A 21,669-nucleotide genomic window follows, 5' to 3' on the forward strand; every position below is an offset into this window, starting at 1 on the left:
AGCGAGGGTCTAAATCAGGGTTGGCTGGTTTAAACCAAGGTGGTTTAAACCATGGTTTAAACCAAGGTTTAAACCAGCTGGTTTTTTCAAAAAAACCAACTGGTTTAAACCAAAAAACGAAAAATGTTCGTAAAAGTGTAAGTGTTTGTAAAATCTTGATGAACACACATTTGTGAGTTATCAGTTTTCACTCCCGTACATTATTCGTATTATATTCAGACCTAAATTCCCCATTCATTACTCAAAAAGATTATACTACAAAAGCAACTTTTTTATATAAGTTATAAATGTTCGTTTTGTGATTTTTTGTAGCTGTTATTATTGTTGTGTAATTGCAATCAAAGAAAAATTCTAAATATTGTTTTGTTTCAATGTTTACTATTGATAAAATACATCGTACTTTGTGTGTGTGTGTGTGTAGGGGGGGGGGTCATACAGACCCCACGAGAGGCATTGAGTGAAATGAGAAGTATCTTTGGTATCTATTTATGTATAAATGAGTCTGAGCCAAAGTGGACTCAAATAATTCGTATCTTTAGTCACTTTTCTAACTGATATGCAAATTAAGTCGTTGTATTTCTTTAATTTGGACCAGTAAAAGTCGTTGTTAACTAACTTGAACTAAATTAGTTCTTCTGTAGTACTTTGAAATTGTCCATATGTACTTCTGTATAATGGTTTCACTTGTGCAACTGTTCATCCTTTTGTCCTGAAATAACTCTTGACAGCTATATTAAGAAGCATGTAAGGTCAGTACAACGTATTTTTATCAGGATTTCTTCGTGAGTGAGTCGGCAGACGTATCGCATTTGTGGCCAATTAGTCCTGGTTAGTTCAAATGGAGGACAATTTCTCTCGGATGTAACTCGAGAAGCAGTTTTTATTCCGCTTTAAGCTTATGTGACCCCTTCCAGCATAACCCGGCTGTTAAATAATAACATCAAGGCGAAACAAACTTATTTCTGTCCATATATGATATGAATACATAGAGCAAATTATTTAAACCAAATAAACCTGGTTTAAACCAAAAAAACCTGGTTTAAACCATAAAAACCGGTTTTTTTGGTTTTTTTAATAAAAACCATGGTTTTTGCCAACCCTGGTCTAAATTATATGAATAAAACAAGAACCATACTTTCGGGATACAAGGTTAGTGGTTATTTTAATCGTTGTAAGTTCATTTAGTGTTATTGACATAAATTTGAATATTTATTAATTTCACAAGGAAGAAGAGGAGATATAAACAGCTGAAGGATCCTCATTCTCTTGAAACAAAAGCTTACATCCCGATGATGGCAACCCGGGAAGATAGTGGCCGAAAATTCGATAAGAAATAAAATTCCATGAAATTAAAAGCAAGAATTTTACTTTTATTCACACAGTATAACTTGCCTAAAAAGAAATCTGTCATATTTCACCTAAATAAACATTCAAATCACCCTACTTCAGCGACATAAAGACCCTTCTACTTGTTACTAAACCCATCTGTTCATTGCGTCTTCTGTTTATAAGTGTAAAACTAATAGTGACTCACTTAGTTCCTGTTTGAATAATGTAGACATCCTTTCCTCGAACGGAATCTCCTATTTCAACCATTGTCTCTCGGTTGGTTTTGTGGTAGACAGAGCAGCCTCCAGTTTTCACTCCAAGACGACTGTAAACAAAAATAAAAATACAACGTTTATAACTCATTTCCTTAATAAAACACACTAATTGCTAATAGACGGTATGGGATATACAATGAATAACTAACTAACTGTATGGCCTATGGAACCCGGAGGTTCAATGCCGCGTTCACAAAAGCTCTCCACTGACTTCTATCCTTAGCCAATTGGATCCAGTTTCTACTTTGTATTCCTATCTCTGCGAGATCCATCTTAATATTGTCCTCCCATCTTCCTAATGGTCGTTTTCCGATTAATCTTCCAGTCAAGACTTTGAAAGCGTTCCTACTTTCTTCCATTTTGGCTACATGAGCTGCCCACCTAAGCCTCCTAGACTTGATGATCCTAACAATGTTTGGTAAACCGTATAAATTATGTAGTTCCTCGTTATGAAGTTTCCGCCATTCCCCATTCCCGTTCCTCTTGGATTCGAATATTCGTCTCAGGATCTTGTTCTCAAATACTTTCAGTCTATGTTCTTCCCTCAGAGTAAGCGACCATTTTTCGCAACCATACAGAACAACAGGCAGGTTTTGTATATTTTAAGCTTCAAATTCCTCGACAGAATTCGCGACGACAAGAGATTTTGAACCGAATAGTAACACGAATTCCCTGCTTTTAATCGACATTTAATTTCTTCGTGAATATGATTTTCGTCTGTTAATATTGATCCTAGATATTTGAAAGTATTCACTTTATCAAAAATATTATTTAATATTTTAACGCATCCATAATTTGCCGTATTACGGTCCCGATGCACTTCCATGTATTTAGTTTTCTCTGCATTTACTTCTAAACCCATGTCCCTGTAAGCGTTTAATAAGATCTCTGCATTTCTTTCTATTGTTCTCCTATCATCCCCTATTAAATTTACATCATCAGCATATGCCATAACCTGGTGAATACCGTCCAACTCTAGGCCCTGGTTGCTATCTTTGATTTTCCTTATAGCGTATTCGACAACAAAGTTAAATAATAATGGCTACAATGCATCTCCTTGTTTCAGGCCATTTTCGACGTGAAAGCTCGTGGACAAAAATTTTCCTACCCGGACTTTACTTTGGGATTCATTTAAACATATCTTAATTAATCTAATTAACTTTCTCGGTATTCCAAGTTCTGTAAGAATGTTGTATAATGTTTCTCTCCTAACCGAGTCGTAAGCCTTTCTAAAATCAATAAATAGTTGATGTACCGGGGTATTGTATTCCCACTTCTTTTCGAGTATTTGGCGAAACTCAAACATAGAATGTTATCTTGTTTGAAGAAGTAATCGTACTGTAATAAAACTCTTTCAGTATTAGCTGACACCTTTGTCGGTAAATGCTGAAACCTGGAAAACACAAGTCCGGCTAATTAACAATAACCTTATTACATTTTTCTTTATCTTTTGACAACTCAACATTCTTTACAAGTTCACGTACATACATCAGCCGCATAAAAAATACGTTTAAAAGAAAACAGTTCTTGTTTTCACGAAAAAATCCCACTTGATCTCATGAAAGAGTTTTCGGGATTAAATATTTAAAATGTGCTTCGGATTCCACGTTAAAGTACACTAGTACGTGCTGATAGGAATACAACTTCTCATTACTAGGTGCTGAAAGGAATATTAAGCAGAGAACCACCAATCAAATAACACAAAGTAAAATTATTTCTGCAATATAAAACAATAAATATAATAAATACCTATCTGAGTTTGTAATTCGCATCCAATGATTTAAATGTTATAATCTCAACATGCTAATTACTTACGAAACGCTACGACACTTTCTTTATTCTTTTCTCTCTTTCATTTATCATAGTAGATGCAGTTAAGCTTGCCAGTTCTAGGGAAAAAAAAAAAGAAAGAAAAAAATGGAACATGCGTGTCGTCTCACTTGTACTCTCATAGTTATGGATACACAAACAGATTCATCCTGCTACTAGGTTTTGACCACCAAGGAGGGCGAACATTTTTTCTTCTTTATTTCTTCACTTTGTAACATGAATTCGATATTCATTTGTTAATTCCTTGCAAAATTTTTAGAAGGAAAAAATATCGAACACGTGACGAAAACAATTCCTCAAACTGTTTTACATGATAATGCTGATTTTTTTTTTTTTTTTTTTTTTGTGTGTGTGTGTGTGTGTAATTCTTTTCACTCCCACACTAGCATAAATATATGTGCCAGCAAATTTTCCAAAGTTGAAGTCTACTCTTGTAGCAAAATGTTCAAAATCGATTGCACAGTTTTCGTACAATATTGTTGAATTTGAATTTTAAGTCTATTCAGTTGCATGTCTCTTTCGTTCCCCGTGTCGAAATGAATTATTTGACTTCGTGTGACAAAAATGTCCTAAATTGATTAGATCATTTCTGCGTAGAGCTAAGTTCGAATTTCTCCCCTTCCCCTCCACTGCGTACTTGCCTTTGTTCACTGTGCCAAAATAAATAGATATAAAGAAATATTCCTAGTTCCAGCCTTCTGCCAAGTGGTCCAAATCTATAATGCCTGCATGGTATTATTACTGTTTTCGTTCATTTCTCATCAAACGATTTCATTTAAAAAGAAATTCGTTTATTCTAGAGAATCTCAGACAAGAAGCAGTACGAAGAAATTAATGTACAGGAATTCCAATCAGTAAAACTGTATTGAAAATATGTCAAAAGATTGTTTAGTGAGAAAAACAGAAGAATGAAGTATTAGTTTGTGAATACTTATCACAAGCCAATAAGCAAAATCCCTTGAACTTTCACGTTATTCACAAGAAGTTTGAAATATCAAGAAAAGTCTTGTAATGCCGGTAATGATTCTTGGAATGTTTTGTAGCATTACTGCTGTATCGCCGGACCAATTTGAAAATCGCAAAAAATGTACCAAAATGTACTGCATTCGGTTATATTTGTTTGGATTACATTACGTTACGTTATATTATGTTATTAGGCATGTAGTTTTTCTATACGGATCCATATTAGTAGGAGTAGTAGGAACGGGTTAGAAGCTCCGCAGGGGTTCGTTGGGTTCTGTCCAAATTTTTCTGTGCATTTTACAGTCTATGGATCCGTATTACAAAACAAGTGTACCTTTCTATCCGCCTCCACATACAGTGCCGCTTACATCATCAAAAACAATCAGCAAATACAACTACTTTCTTAACTTTTAATATTCCCCTTACCTGACTTTCCCTCATTCTTTCTCACAAACTTAAATAAATTCTCCAATTGACCCCGTAAATTTCCTAAAACTGGTCCGGCGACACAGCAGTTAACCCGGTTTTGTTTCTTAAAAGGAAGTTTAATAAAATGAAGAGTGCAGCTTTCGTTGTTCGTGCAACATCGAATTATCTGTACATATTCTTATCACTAGAAGAAATAATTTTGTCTTGATACCTCGGTACTCAGCTGAGAAAGATAAAAATTCCCACTGAAAGCTTCGGCAATTACTACTTTATATGGGAGATGTGTACGACCAAGACTAGTCCAAGAAATCTTACTACTTAAAAGTTACGGCTACCAAGTTCGAGATTAATAGTGGGTAACTTCACAAACGTATAGCCATCTATTCGAACACAATGACTGCAGACTAAATAGTTTTAAGCACTTGCAACATCTTTCTGTAGCTGGGTACGCGACCTTCACTATTAGTATGTGGTAACTCGGAAATGATTAGATTGTAATTCACAACGTTACAGAGCAGGGATTGAGTATAGCCCGCTCCCCCCAGTGATTTTTAATGAATCATAGTGATTCTAATGATTCATGTTAGTTCATATTGAATCGGAATCGCATGGTATAAAGGTTTAAGATGTAAATCTTGTGGTAAGAAAGCTTTAGTATAAGTAGTAGTGGTAGTTAGTAGCAATAGTAGTAGTAGGAACGGGTTAGAAGTCCCGCAGGGGTTGGTTGAGTTCTGTTGTCGATGTAAGTAGTAGTAGTAGTAGTGACTCTTCCAGTTCCGGTGACAAAGAACTGGGAGGAGCGAGCTATATGCAAGCCGAGTGCAGGATTCCTTTGGAGGTGTTTTTTTTTTTTTTTTTTTTTTACAGCATATGGTCATACTCTTACTTATACACATAACAAGCCCTCGAAAACTGAATCAGCATTTTGAACTGCAATTTCACCAAGAAATAATAAAGTAATAGGTATGCATTTCCTGACGAAAGTACGTATATATTAACTCATGTATGTTTCCATAAAACAGAATGCGACGATATCAAGTTTGGTACCAGATTCTAAACCTGCACCGTGTAACACACTGGTAAAGGTACATCTGAAATCTGCACGATTGTTCTATCACACAACGAATACTCCTGAACCGATGGCACCCATCATAAAACCAGAAGTTAAACATTAATATATAAACAATATATAACTATATTCTAATATACCTTGCGATAAGGTTTGCAAGTTCAGGATGTGAATTTCCACCAATTATCATAATATCCGAGGACGACGGAAAATCCATGTTTCTTTCAGATTATCAACAGCTGCAACGACTTACAATGGTGTTTCTCCAAATTATATTGAAAAGGAATAAACTGTATAAACTGATGCTTTGTACGAAATACGACTTAAGATGTATGTTACATATCTTCCTCTGACATTTACCATACAAACAAATCTTTACAAACAAATATAAACTTCCTTCTTCTACAAGGGTCGTAAAGAGCCAAGTGAAGTGATTTTAACAACGATAATGGATTGTGTATTTTGGCCCACAGCTGAGACGTTTTCTAAATCTAAAAATATCTCGCTTCGTACCGTTAACCACTCCATTTTATCACTTGGGGCGTTATTCTCTACCAGCCTTAGCAAAAATCTCGAAGCGTAATACAACACAAAATATGTGAAAATAAATTATAATTACTATCCGTATTATCGCAAAATCTTCGTTTTAGATTACCATTCAATTTTACTATACGGAACCATAGTTTAAGTACAAGCAGTAGTAGTAGTACGAACGGGTTAGAAGCTCCGCAAGGATTGGATGGGTTCTATTCTAGACATGAAATAAACAAATTAAAGACTTGTCCAAATTTTTCTGTACATTTTACAATGTATGGATAGGTATAGTAAATATATACCTATATTGCGATAAGCACGATAGCACTTATAGATTATTTCTTGTTATACTTTGGATTGCGATCGACAAATTTGGTATTGAGCTTTCATGTTTTAAGTCTTTATTCGGTAACGAGGTTATGAAAGAGAGGTGACACTTTTCTTATAGGTTTCGGTCAGCGCAAAGCATAATGCGAATTACTTGACGATATTCATTAAATACATATTAATTTTGATTAATTAATTCAATCAAATACTTTCCATTACTCAATAAAATTATTTGGTTCCGAGCTTTTTTTTTTAAAAAAAAAAATATTTGCAACAAATCTAAACATGCTAAAATGGAAAGTAGTTTTTGGATTGTTATGGGTTAACACTGTGAAACCTAAAGGTTGGAATATATGAAATCAAAGTGTACACACATATCTATCTCTCTATTTATCTATATATCTTTCCATCTCTCTCTCTCTCTCTCTCTCTCTCTCTCTCTCTCTCTCTCTCTAAAGCAAGTGGGCTGATAGTATACGATGGTGTCGGAGATGGTGACACCTTTACATCGAACTTTGCTTGTCGTGTAAACATTATTTGACATTAGTGTCTTCATCTTCGACGTGCCTATGAACAATTTTCTGCATATTCGTGTATTGAAGCTGGTGAAACAAATTTCAATGTTTCAGAATGTAAAAAAAAAAAAGAAGCCAGGGTCGAGAAGCCTCAGACAACTAACAGCAGAGATATATTACCTTGTAAACTATTTGTCCTTGCCTTGTGAGTTTATTTGAATTTATTTCTAAGACCTTTAGGCAACTTTGGCCGAATGGATGATGATGAGAAAATTAGTGGAATGGAGAAAGTGGTAGGATACTAGACAACTTCGAGAAAACATACACATTCGAAAAATGAAATGAAATAAAATGAAATCTTTGAGTTTTACGTCCCACGGTTATGCCGGTCAGGCTAAAGGAGACAGTGATGATGAGTAATGAATGAAATGGTAGAATGAAGAAAGTGGGAGGAAACGGGAGAACCCCGAGAAAACCCACGCACACGGTGTTTGTCCACCACAAAGTTCACTTGGCGGGGCTGGGATCGAACCTGAGACCCCAAGCACCAGAGGTGAACGCTCTACCACTGAGCCACCGCGGTCCCCACACACACTCAATATTTGTCCACTACAAAGCTCACATTGCACGAACCGAGATCACACCGACTACCACATACATCAGAGGTGAAGGCTTCACGGTGTAGCTACCGTGACATTTCTTGTCTTGTGTGTTCTGGGTAATACTTGCAACTTAGTTGTATCTTGATTAGCATGGTGCAGCCTGCTACATTTTACTTTCGTTCCCATAGTATGCTGCTATATTCTTTACAAGACAAGACGAGACAAACGAGACGAGACGAGACAGAACCTCTCGAGACGAGACACGAGCACATTTCTTCGAGACGAGACACGCCATTGTTTCCTGGCGGTGTTACAGCAGCCAACATGCCGCACTATTCATGTATCTTTTATCCTAAGTCCTACTGACTGCTATACTAAGTACTTCCCTAGTGAAATCATGAATTTGCACATTTGTAGTGAATAGCCTTGCACCACAATGCCGAGTGCACAAACTCTTTCATACTGCGGCAAAATCAAGGTAAAGATGAAGCTATAAACATTTAAGTGTAATCGACTAAGTTGTTTGCCTGGTTGTGTAAACTTACCGTAACCAGTGCCTATTTACGCACTTCTTTATTATTTATCTATAGTTGCGTTCTTATGTTATTGTCAGTGGTTGAGATGGATATGGAAACATCAATACTCATGGTGAAGAGCTGCAATGTTATGAAGACCATAATGTATTGCCCAACATAAACTAACTGGAGCCCTCCTGCTTAGTTCCGCGCTGCCTGTACTTACTGTAATAGTAATAACATTTTCCAGGAGAGTGAGAATGGCATATCCTTTGAAGAAATAGAGGATCTTCGTCCGATTCTTCTAGTTAACTGGTGCTATATAGCTAAATAAGTGAATAAGTTGCTCGAGTGCTTTTATTGGTTTTTGCTCTCATTCTTGTTGGAGTTCCAATAATCAGTGAAGCGTTCAATAGTAGTGCATTATTGTGTTTGTGCCCGACGTACGAATAAAGTACGCAAAATATTCGTTGCCGCTATAAGCAAGTCTTGATTATTTAGGCCTACCTTCGAAGTAGGCATATTATTACGTCGATCCGTTTCGCACGGAGTCTGAATCTGTTTAGTAAAGAGTTTCTTAGCGTATTGTGATATATTACAAGTGGCCTCTTTTTAGGTTCGAAATACATGTATTTGTGCACCTTTTGTGCAGGTAAGTTTGGCTGCCCGGTAGTGAGCAAGCAGTATAGTAATGGCACGTATAAAATGCAATACCTAACTGACAGCATATGAAATTTTGAGTTTACTCGTGTATGCTCATTAGGAGCTAATATAGTTGTATCAGCTATTTAAAGTTTGCACTACGCTTCCATCTAGCACAGGTTAGTGCTCCTTTTGTCCACCAGTTTAGTTTCTTGTCCGTTTCTCAGGTGAACTTATTTGGTTGCTGAAGTTCTTATTGATTTCTCTCCAGTTCTTTAGTTCCGCCTTCTAGTAAGGTATCCTAACTACATTTATATGTTGTTCAGGCTATATATATTATATGGACTACATGGGTCTCTCTCATTCTATTTAGTAATGTCACTGGTAAGTGAAACTTGTCAACTATGTCCACTATGTCTCCATGTCTAATTCCCAGGTTTACGAATAATTGATATGTGTTGTTCCTACAACATGATGCCTTTCAGTTTTAGTTATAAGCTCAACTGTCCAGTTTAATAAGTAATTTTTTTAGTAATACATCATTAATAAGTATTTTTTTCTTTCAAAGTGACTTGTATTATAGCGTTCACACACACACACACACACACACACACACATATATATATATATATATATATATATATATATATATATATATATATATATATATATATATATATATATATATATATATACATTGAGGCATTTTATATTAATCAATATAATCATAATAAAAGTTTATTTCCCTGTATGCCAGTTTTTAGTATCTAGCTAATTCTAACCTAACAAATATTGTCAGGATTGTTACTTAAAGTTTTCAGGGTTATTATCTACATGCCAACATAAGAATTCCCTACGCAAGAAAAGGGCTGCCTCCTATTTACTCGTAGAGTACTTAGGTGGTAGCTTCACTCAGGTCAGATACGTTAGTTGCTGTTTGGTCGTTTCCTTTTTGGTTTCGTTTTTCAGTGCAATCAGTTTGTTTTGTTTTCTCTCTGTATTTTTTAAGGTTCCTGTGTTCATTTTAGTACACAAGTGGCGACCCCTTTTTCCTACTAACTCAGTACGATAGTGCTGAGCGTTAAACTTAGCAGTGGCTTCCTAGGGATTAGGGCCCTCTGGGGCGCTACATACCAAACGCATGGAAATTCAGTTATATTTTATTCTTTGATCTATATAAGATATATAGAAGCTTTATTCAACTTGTCACATCAAACTACTAATCAAGAACAGTTATATACACTATATAATGGAAATGTTTATCGTGTCTAGCGTGACATTAATTTGAGGTTTAGAATCCTTAATCTACAGGATTCGCAAGTTTAACTGCATAATGTTTACTCTAAGAAGAAAGAGACGTTGTAAGTATACATACAGACAGGGGCACCCGAAGAAAATTTTCTAGGGGCTCATTTCCATGGTTCCTATATTACATCTGGTATTTCTGATATTTAATACGGGTGGTTTGCTATATTACGTATACATTTTCGTGAGCCAGAGGGGGGTCCGGGCCTCATCCTGCCCCCGTCTTCGGACGCCCATGTTTACAGAGTATCCTTAAGCAAATATTTTATCACAGCATGCGATTGCAATACTTATACTATCTTATAGTGTTCTTATAAAAATAAAGCAGGACAATGTCTTATTTCGGCTTTGATTCGTAATAATATCACCTTCCTTAATGATGGAACACATACCAGACTTACTTTAATAGGAAAAGTGTCCTATAAATCGCCATTACAAACATTGATTTTAACCTGTAAATGGAATATATTTTATAATCCCTTAGGTAGTGATCTTTCCGTAGCTCTTAAATCCCAAAGAGCCGTTTATCTGAGTTTGACACACCTAATATTTGTACTTATTTTATAGTTATTAGAATTACATTAATGATTTATATGAAAATGTATAACTCTATAACATGAAAAAGATGAATTTTTTTTAAAAAAATATATCATTCATTTACTTTTTCAGAAGTATATTTCATATTCATTTATAATTTAAGATTTTTCACAACGGGGTAATAAGGTCTTACTTTATGAGTTGAGTTGAGTTGATTTTGAGTTTAACGTCCCTCTCAGTAGCGAGGCTATATGAGACGGTCTCACTTTATGACCCTGAAATACCCCTGTCCTAAATAAATAGTTCTGCTTCCATAATCATACAAACCTAGTTTTCATCGTCAAACTCATATCGTTAATGACAATGGGGTTTCTAACTTACTTTAGAGTAAAATATTAAATCGTTTGGGATATGAAAATAGTAAAAAGAAAAGAAAAACACTTTGAGTGGATTTGAACTAGAGACCTTCAAATTCGTAGTCGGCTATAAATTAACCATTAGACGCCGGCTCCTTTGCCCTGAATACGTTGTCAATAAGGTCTTTACTGCAATCGAATTATCTGTCCAAACTTCGAATATTTTATTATTCTTATTTCTCTAGTATTGTCCTTTATATTTTATCCTTTGTTCTTTATCCACGTTATACATTATTTGCATTCGAAACTTTTATTGGTGTTCTCCAAACAACTATGGCTTTGTGTTATTTAATTCCCATACCCTCAACACCAGTTGGTGTAGGAATGGCAGATTCACGAACAGGTATACATTTACTTTTTTGACAGTTAGTACAGTATGCTTACTAAGCGTAAGAGTACATTTGGTCCATTCTGTATAATATAATTTAGTTTTAAAATTTTTATAGTCGGCGTGATATCTGGCACTTTAATTTACTACCATTATGACATACCAACACATACCGCCCAGATTTGATCACTGGTTCAGGAGCCTTAAAAATATGATTTGATCATACTCCGAAGTAGAATTGTGACTGATTACAGCAATGGTTCCCAACCTTTTTCAATGACGATACATTTTGTTGTACACGAATGACATTGCGAAACACTTGTTTGATTTTCAAAATTATTAATTATACTTATGCCGGTTTGCCGAGTACCCTTCTTTATCTCTAAATCTGGTCTGCCTACTCTATATCTGTACGTAGTAGCTACGCATGTATTGAATCCATGTAGTAAAGCATTGTTACTGCCACTGGAAGCATTGATTGGAGTGGCATGTCTCAATATTGATTTAACTAGTAATTAAATGTCTGATGATTTTTAAATTCTAAAATTTCTCGACAAACTCTATCAGACTGGGCGACATAATCGTTGGGAACCATTGGGCTATGGGATTATACAAAATTATCTTGAACAAGAATGAACGAAATAGTGAAATAAAAGTCTATGCTTCTAGAAAATGTTTCACAAAATATTTAATTCCAAATAACAACATACATAAACATTTTAAACAGTTGAATACGTTAATAAAAACATTTTATACAACATCAATAAACATTTTCAAAACTTCCGACAAAACATCATATAAACAAACATTTTCAAAATATTTATATCTGTTGTTTTAAACATTATCTACAATATTGACTATTACTTTAACATCTAAATGATCACAATTCTTTAAAGGCACCATTTAATGGACAAATACATCCAGCACGTTATGCATATTTTGTAAGCTATTTTCAGTAGGAAGTTCGCATAATGCGTACTTCAAGTAATTAATGACACACTTGAAATGCACACAATAATTGTACGGCACTTGCATATGTTGGATCCCAAACGGAAAACGCCATCACAATCAGTATTGGAATGCTGATGAGAAGTACAGTAGAGGAACAATCTCACAAAACTACAAGTTTGCAAGTGTGTTTAAGTTCCAAAATATGAAATACAAATACTAGAATGATTGTAAATATAATATAAAAACACTAGTGTTATTATTAACATTGTGTCATGTCTCTGTGGTTTTGTGACACAACATAACATTTTTTAAAATTTAAAACAAATCAACACTAGTATCCATTGTAAAACAGGCCCTACTGAAAGCTCATATGTTCATTAAACAATAATACTTTTGGCTAGTGCTGTGCAGAATTGCAAAATTCTGTATTGTAATATGCATATTTCGTATATTCTACTTAAATAATATGAACACAGAGATTTACCATACACAATGTGGTTCCTAAGAACAGTGGTAGACCTTCGATTTCAGATCATTGTTTTTTCCAGCCATACTTTCAGTGTTTTTGTCTCTCCGGAGCTAAGAAAGTACAAGTTTATGTAAGAAAGCACATAATATCAAAATGATGAGTATTTATGTTCTTCTTTGCCCAACAGTGTTAAAGTCTGCATCTGTAAATTTTAAAGTTTTAATACTTTTATTTATACACGCCGAGTTTTGAAAAATGAATGAAATTTTAGTTTAACGTCCCATGGTTATGCCTTTTAGGCTAAAGGAGACATATATTTAATGAAAGTAAATGATTTTTAAAGTAATTTTTCAGTTCGTTTCCACCGGGAATCGAACCTGAAATCATGTGAAGCCGAATTTGAGAAGGGTTTCCGAATTTTCAATTTTCAATATTTTTATATATAGAGTGAACCTGAAAGATGTGCACAAACTCCGGGAGGGGATTCGTCACAACTAAAAAAGACAAAAAGTGCTCTTACATGATGTCGAATTCCGCGCCATGTGTGAGTGACAGGGATGCCAATTTGGAATCGATAATCGAATCCTGACAATTACATAGAACGGAACAGAAAGATATACACAAACTGCGGGAATGATTCGTAAAATCAAAACTAGTTAAATCTGGCTCTAAACATCAACAAGATGGTACGCTAGACAGTTGAACAAAGAGAGATAGTTTCTGCACATCTTTCTGTTCCGTTCCAATTGTCAGGACTCGATTGTCGATTAGAAGTTGGTACGCCTGTCACTCGTATACTACGAGGAATTCGACAATATGCAAGATAACTTTTTGTCTTCTTTTGATGTCATGAATCATCTCCCGGAGTTTATGCACATCTTTCAGGTTCGCCCTGTATAGTGTCCCTATGGTGCTCCTCACATTTTGATTCTGGAAGAAAACCTGTTCCACACTCAACCTTGCAACTATTCAAGGCGTCTTTGTTAGAAAGTTTTCTATTTTGTGTTCTGTAAAAGCACAGATAATCGAAAGTCAACCGTAAGTAACAGCATATTGAATATTATTACAGAATGTACATTATAAACTACAGCTTTACGTACTTAGAAAACAAACGACACAGCTGTAAATATGATAGCAAGTTCATCGTGCAGTAATTCTAACTTAGGCCTGTATTGAAGAGAGTTAAAACACAACGCCTTTAATATTCAAGCCAATGCTATTCAACAATTGGCTTCATTTTAAAGATTATTCCGGAAATTCAAATCATACTACACTCTTGAATTAATTTATGATTTCTAATTGGATTCAGATAAAAAGAAAATCTGTACCAGTAATAAAATCTCACTAGTAACCAAATTATTAGGTGAATTAAGCACTAAAGAATAACGATCCAAGCATTCATAATTACTCGAAAGTTTATGGACAACTCTAAATCGTACAATGGCGAAGCTCTTTTGTGTTTGTTGCTAGGATAGAAAAGGGGCGAGAGAGCAGATGGGAGTGGTAAACTCAAAGACAGTGTGATTAACACTAAGTAAGTTACAAAAATATGCAAATTCAGAGATATATATTGAGACAGAAATAACTCAATATATCTATTATAAATATAACCTCTATTATAAAAATATGCGATTTCACAGAGACGTAGACAGGGCATGGATCCTGGAGATCCGGATCCTACCTAAATTCCGACTTCTTTTTGTAAATTTAATGCAATTTCAGGGTTGATTGTACAAATTTTATTATACAGCGTGATTCAAAATTATGTGAACGATAAGGAAACGTTTTATAAGTGATAATACTCTATCAACAATGAAATCTCTATGGAAATACTTTCAAAATTATTTATCCGCTAGGTGGCAGAGTAATTAGTTCCAAGATGGCTGCCTGTGGTGCAGAGAGAGCATTTTGCGTTTTACACTTTCATGTTTGTCGGTTTGTTGTTAGTGTTCAACGCGATTTCCGCACAAAATTTCATAAAGATCCATCATCAAAGAACTCCATACCTAAGTGATATGACAAAGTCAACAGAACGGGATGCATTTGTAAAGAAAAATCGCCCGGTAGGCCGTCCACTTCTGAGGCAGATGTCGAAAGGGTTCGAACCAGTTTTCAATGCAGCCCACAAAAGTCAACAAGGAGAGTTAGCAAAGAGCTTCAAATGCCTCAAACAACTGTTTGGCGTGTAGTGCGTAAACATTTAAAGATGTATCCGTATCGAGTGCAATTGTTACAACACTTAACACCTAATGATCACACGTGTCGCAATACTTTTTGTGAGTCATTTCAAGAGTTGTGCAGTGTTGATGATGATTTTTTGGGCAAACTTTGTTTCAGTGATGAGGCTACGTTCCATGTGACAGGAAGAGTGAATAAACAAAATGTTCGCATTTGGGGAACTGAGAAGCCTCACCAAATCTATGAAATTGTGCGTGATTCACCGAAGACGAATGTGTTTTGTACAATTTCATCTTCAAAAGTTTATGGCCCGTACTTCTTTGACGAAGGAAGTGTGACTGGACAAACATTTCTACAAATGCTTACTATGTGGCTTATGCCACAGCTCGAACATGACAGTGCAAACTTCATCTATCAATTGGATGGAGCTCCATGTCACTTTCATCACAATGTTAGAAATTTGCTCAACAACAGACTGCCACACCGTTGGATTGGGCGGTCAGGTAAAAATGATCATCAGCTTCTACGTTGGCCACCAAGATCACCGGACTTAACCCCCTGCTTTTTTTTTCTGTGGGAACTTCCAGAAGACATTATCTACAAACCCCCTCTACCCAAATATGTGAATGGACTGAAAGAGCGCATCACTGCTGCAGTGCAAACTGTTGATGCAAACATGTTGAAACGGGTCTGGGCGGAATTGGAATACCGAATAGATGTATGCAGGGTACAAAAGGGGGCCCACATAGAACATTTGTGATGTACTATTTTCATTTTTTATCACAAAAACTTGGGATAGTTTTAGTATTTAATTGTAAGATTTGAAGCTATTTTGATGATTAATAAAAAAGTTATAAGGAGTTGTAATCGTTCACATCATTTTGAATCACGCTGTACTTTATCCTAATGTTGCTATTCAGCCGGTTCGCTAGAACCGATCTTTAAAATATTGCGAGTTCGCAGAACCATTTGTTAAACCCAAACATAAATACGCATGCACGCACACACGGACGCACGCACATGATCTAGCCAAGAGTGAAAGAAGGAAGCCAAATTTATGAAAACACCTCTGCACTTTTTCCGCTCGCTTACATTGTTTTGTAAATAAACAACTTTGAGTTGTTTCAATTCAATGGACAGACAGAAATTTGAATGAGCGGGCGCAGTGTAGTTCATCTGATGCGGCCGATGAAGAGTTTTGCAGTAATGTCAATAAAATATTTCCAAGTCTTAATTGTTAATTCTTTTGAGTGCTCCTGGTCAGAAGAAACACTTGAAATTTTCAAACAACAAAAGACTGGTTTCGGCAAAGTTTTGAGGCTACATTCACTAAATTTCACTAACAAAAGTACACTTCTGAAAACATTAAGTCATATGTTTTTCCTTCTTTCAAGTCGGTTTTCTTTGAATGCACTGCTACAAAATATAGTAGAAACAGTTCGCACCCAATCTGGTAAAATTAGTGTTGCGTTCTATAGTGTAAGAACTTTTGTATGAACCAGTAATTTCCATTTTCGAGGATCATTGTGTATGAATGCGCGAAAAGCTCACCATTCAGAATCAGTTAGTTGATTCGTTGGCTATTAAGTAGCAAATGCAGGAAGAGCTTGTTAAATACAAAAGTTTCACAACCAAAAACAATTGGCCTATTTAAAAATCTTGGTTTGCTCTGTACATACCAGAAGATTAATGTAGGGGTGGTGGTGAAGGAACGGTAAATTTTATTTTACGTATTTTTGTTTTTAGAAATTCTTACAGCTTCAGGGTTAAACATACAGGACAAAGTACAAGCGTTTATTCCTTAACCTCAAATGCTCACCGTCAGACATCAAGAATAAAAACTGGGATCATGTGAGTAAAGTAGTAAGGGATATTTATATTTGAAACACATAGATACAATTATTAAGAATTGTCGATCCATTGCTGGATGAAGGTCTTTCCAATACCGTTTGACAACCATCTATCTTGAACAATTCATTACCAAGATATTTTCAGTGCTACATAATCTCGTGACATCACCTTGTATTAGGATACTGTGTAGGTCTCTACTTGTTACTTGTGGTTCCGAGTAAAAAGAAAAAGTTTTATCTACCTTGTATGGTTTGTTTCTTAAGAAAATTATATCTAAGTATCTACATATCCATCTACTATATCTCTCAGATGTATATAGACACAGAACCAGTTGTTACAAGATTAGAATAGCACCACTGCTTTATCCTCATATTGAATTTAGACACCCCTCAAAGTTTTGGACCCTTTCCAAATTAATTCCAGCATATGTGCCTGCGAGTTCCCCTCAAGATTACACCGAATGTATCAGCTATGATATTAAGGCTTTAGGTTTTTCGTTTTAATGGCATCATTTGTAGCGAAAAATCAAGTTTACATTTGTAAGATTTCATTTTTGGCACTTCTTAGGAGTGATTCTGTACACGCTTATCTTGGGTGATTATCACATTTTTGGTAAATAATCTCTATTTTGCGACAGTTTCTGCTGAAAGGACAAGCGCATTTGAATATATTTAAGTACCAATACAAATACCCACTCTTCAACATAAAATGATTTCTACATATTTTCAATTTTGTGCTTTAGAGAAGCTGAATCAATAGCCACTTGATCTTTTGTTCTAAGTTAACCGCACAATGATGTTCTTTAAAAAGGTGAAAATAATTCCAAGTCAAGTGATTTTTTTAAAATTAAACTATATAATTGGCTTTAGGCGTGAGATATGTTCCTTGTGATATGTTATTGTTCATAAATTAAGGTAATGCCACAGGTTGCATATGTGCAATGTCTATTAACACAAAGCACAACGAAATAGATAAAATAAATTATTATCTCAGATCGCTATTTGTAGATGATTATAGATCCTTCTCCTCTATATTTTCAATGTTTATAATTATTTAAATAATACTATTAATATGTTAAAAGTTATTTGTTTCTAGATTATAATTATTTTAAATAATGTTATGAAGTTGGTAAAGCTCTTATATGTTTCTTCGTTCTTAATAATTGATTTTGTCGTTGTCATTTCTGAGTTATGAGTGTACGTACATTTCGTTATGGTATTTGTTAAAATGCAACAAATCGAGAATGATTTATTTACAAGCTCTCAAAGTAAAGTTATAGCATCACTTCGAAGGAAGGAAGGAAGGAAAAAAAACTAATTTTTTCTGGTTTTTACCGTACATTATGCCCCTTAAGCTAAAAGAAACGTATGATTAATGAGAATGAACTATTATGAAATAGTTTGTGGTATAAGAATGTGTGAGGTAAGTGTAAACCCCGAGAAAACCCCACAAACTGATTTTGCTTGACATGGAACCAGGAATCCTAACGCGAGAGGTGAGCGCTGCACTGAACCTCCATCACACGCAGCAATATCTCGGAAATAATTGCAACAGCAGAGGCCAGTTTTTTTTAATTGGAGCGGGTCTATTTTTCATTGCGAACCGATCCAATGGCGGCTGCTGAGAGGTATCACATCAATCATACCGCTGCTACACGCTAAGAAAAGAAAACTTGCCTAGCATTCTAATCATTGTAACAAGAATTAGGACACTAGAGAATTTCTCTTTCTTAGGTTGAGGAAAAATTGGAATTTTGAGTATTGTGACTTCTGTCACGAGCCGCCCCTGAATTGAACGATGCTAAAACGAAGCAATTCATATTCAGCATGTTTATGAGATGGCGTAACCAAGCAACGAACACTCGAGAGTGCGGAAAGCGTATAGTTGTTCACAAATTGGACACTATCAGTGAAGCCATATGTAGGCTATCACCTTGGTGCTAAATCTAGCATTATTTACAGTACATACACTTAGCATCTGTTATTTTGACTTAAGTATCTTGGCCAAATCTAGCATTCTTCCCTCCAGAGAACAAGGAAAAGAACGACAATTTTGATAGTTAAACCTTATTCGTCCGCTACGATCCCTTCTGGATGATAAAAATAGTTCAAATAATAAAACCGGTTAGTATATTCTACTGTGTTGTGTTGTTACACATCTTAGAAATCTTCACACATAAATTGAAGAAATGAAACATAACCCCACAAGAAACTAACTTCTCAACTAAGTTTATGATTGTCAACTGAAACAAGACTGCGCAGTAACTTCCGCATTGCTATGTGTTTAGCACGCGTCTTTGGCGCAGGAGTCCTAAGTTCGATGCCCGTTGGGACCTCATGTATCCAGATTCCACGTTTCTCAGGAAATGTCCTCTATTTCAGCATCGATGAAAAATGGCTACATTCTATGTTAGATTCGTTTGATTCGAATTGTCTTCGAAATATTACCTTCAAAAAATTTCAAATTTTAAATTTGACATTTTCTCTGAATTGAGAGCAAACGTTATTTCCAATGCACTCTTACAAACTTATTTTCAAAACTAATACATGAATCCTGTATCTTTTACCACGATGTTTGAAAATATTATAAACATTTCATTCAACACCCTTTTCATGTGACATTTACGCTGTTTTGTCACCTTGGGAATCATTCCGTAACGATTTGCGTCAACACAATGTAAAATTTAAATTTTAATTTGCAGTTATATCGATTGTTGCCAAATTTGTTGTGCGTTAGACTCCGTAATTTTTGAAAATGTTGTCAGGACGCTCCCTTATAAATCAGAACGAAACCATAACGTTGTTTCTCGTGTCACGTGACTAGACAATAGCAGACCAAAGGCAGCACAGGATTATGCTGAATATCTTGTTTCGAAAGGCAATCAGCCTGCTTCATATAACTGTTGATCCGGCTAATTCCACTGACAACTTGACCGCTCTCTTCGACCAACGCTTCGAACAATGCTTGACCAGGAAGAGTCTCGATGACTACCAACACTCGGGATGCGACCAGTGCAGCATTTCTGATCGTGGAGAGCTTCAATGGAGCACACAATGATGTAAACCCCTCCAATATTCCTCTCAGGTACACTAACAGGCCTTCAGCTGCCCCCACAACCCTTGGGTCACTCGTTGGGAGAATTAGTTCTTGGTTGCAAGTGCAGAAACTGTCTGGAATCCCCGCATCTTTACAAGTTCTGTTCAGAGTAATAGATTTCAGAAGTGAAATACCTTTCGATGGCGAGATTTGTTGCTTGTGATCAAACTTTGCGAGAATGTCGAGAAAAGTTGCATGAATGTCATACATTGAGGTAAGGCGATCCGAGTTGTTGCGAAGAATGTTTTTAAGTTTTTCGTTCAGTGAAAACGGAGGGAGTACCGCAAGGAATGGCAGTCTCTCCTCTATTCTGCCCTGTATTGTTCTACGTATAGAAGCGAATCTATGTCCGTGATCGGACAGCACGATGAAAAAAGTGTTAGTAAGTAATCCAGAGACGTTGGATTCTCGAATAAATTTCTCCAAGTCACTGTCTAAGGCACCAACGGTGTCGATGTAATCGTGACTTGCTTCGCTGTGGAACGAAAACAAAAAGCTAGGCGTGTCTTTGTATGCGAACATGTAGGACTTGAGATAGTTGAGGTATATCTGGTGTTTAGGCACTGGACCCAGACACAAAGAGGCACTTGTGCGGTGTAGAAGCGACGAGTCGGCGGCGATCCAGAAGGGTCTAAAGTAGTGATGTGTCGGAGGATTCTTAAATCCAGCACCTACCCAATTGAATGTTGTTATGCGTGGCATGTCTTCTGCAAGTAATGTCACGTACCCTGCGTTTTGGAAATCTTTCCACACTAACGATAAATTGTCGAATGTTGAATGTGGGGGCGCGGGAGGAGGATGCCCTGTAAGAACGGGAACTAAGTTGGGGAACGTGTTGTCGCCTACCTTATGGAAGCCCCTAAAAACGACGGCCCCCAATTTCTTTAAAAGGTGGTATGATTTAGGTAATTGTCGCATAAAATTGAGCCGTGACATTGAGTCGATTCCGAGAACAACCACTTTAAATTCTCCCCGCTTAATCCTTCTGAACGACGTCTTCTTCTGTACATGGGCGTGGAAGTTCTTGTACCGATGGAAGCCTTCGCACTCAACGTAAACGAAGTCTGTGGCCGGTCGCTGGCTTCCATTCATCTGAACAGGCTCCCCAAAGTCCACGAGATAATCGTCTGTTTGTGGACGAACGATGTCGGCGTAAGTACAACGAAGAGACTGGCTGTCGTAACCCAGGCGTTGGACCGTCGAAGCGTTGAAGCGAAGGATCCCATCATCGTCTACCAACGTCAGTTGCGGTAGCTGTTCGAAGCACCTAAAAAAAAAAAAAAAAAAAAAAATGCTGTTATCAGTGGAAATATTGATAGATTTTTTTTTTAATGAAGAGAGAAAGTATATATAAAAGGCTATTGACTACCTACAGTGCCTTAATTTCTCATCCCTTTGATTTATACGAGAATATACTCTCCTGATTTCTTTAAAATGAACTTAAATTTTGATGGTGTTCTTGTCTCGTAGTTTGTGAAAATTAAACTCCGTCATTCATACTTTTAACA

The 21,669-nt window shown here is 36.0% G+C and overlaps 2 protein-coding genes across 3 annotated transcripts in view; both read right to left on the minus strand.

Moving 5' to 3' along the window:
• Window positions 1-6,352, minus strand: part of LOC145665069 (phosphoribosyl pyrophosphate synthase-associated protein 2) — a 45,468-nt gene extending 39,116 nt beyond the window's left edge. The window contains exons 1-2 of the mRNA XM_081732329.1: window positions 6,036-6,352; window positions 1,535-1,654 (exon numbers count right to left, since the gene is read on the minus strand). Of these exons, the coding sequence (XP_081588455.1) occupies window positions 1,535-1,654; window positions 6,036-6,112 (197 nt within the window). The 5' untranslated portion in view covers window positions 6,113-6,352. The remainder of the gene's footprint in view (window positions 1-1,534; window positions 1,655-6,035) is intronic.
• Window positions 6,353-12,303: 5,951 nt separating this feature from the next.
• The window catches only part of LOC145665071 (uncharacterized), a 147,114-nt gene continuing 137,748 nt past the window's right edge, over window positions 12,304-21,669 (minus strand). For both annotated transcript variants that reach the window (XM_081732332.1, XM_081732331.1), the window contains one exon: window positions 12,304-21,428. In XM_081732332.1, coding sequence (XP_081588458.1) covers window positions 19,877-21,428 — 1,552 coding nt within the window. In that variant the 3' untranslated portion in view covers window positions 12,304-19,876. The remainder of the gene's footprint in view (window positions 21,429-21,669) is intronic.

The sequence above is a fragment of the Thermobia domestica genome, chromosome 11 (genome assembly GCF_964235325.1).
Source record: "Thermobia domestica chromosome 11, izTheDome1.hap1.1, whole genome shotgun sequence".
NCBI lineage: Eukaryota > Metazoa > Arthropoda > Insecta > Zygentoma > Lepismatidae > Thermobia > Thermobia domestica.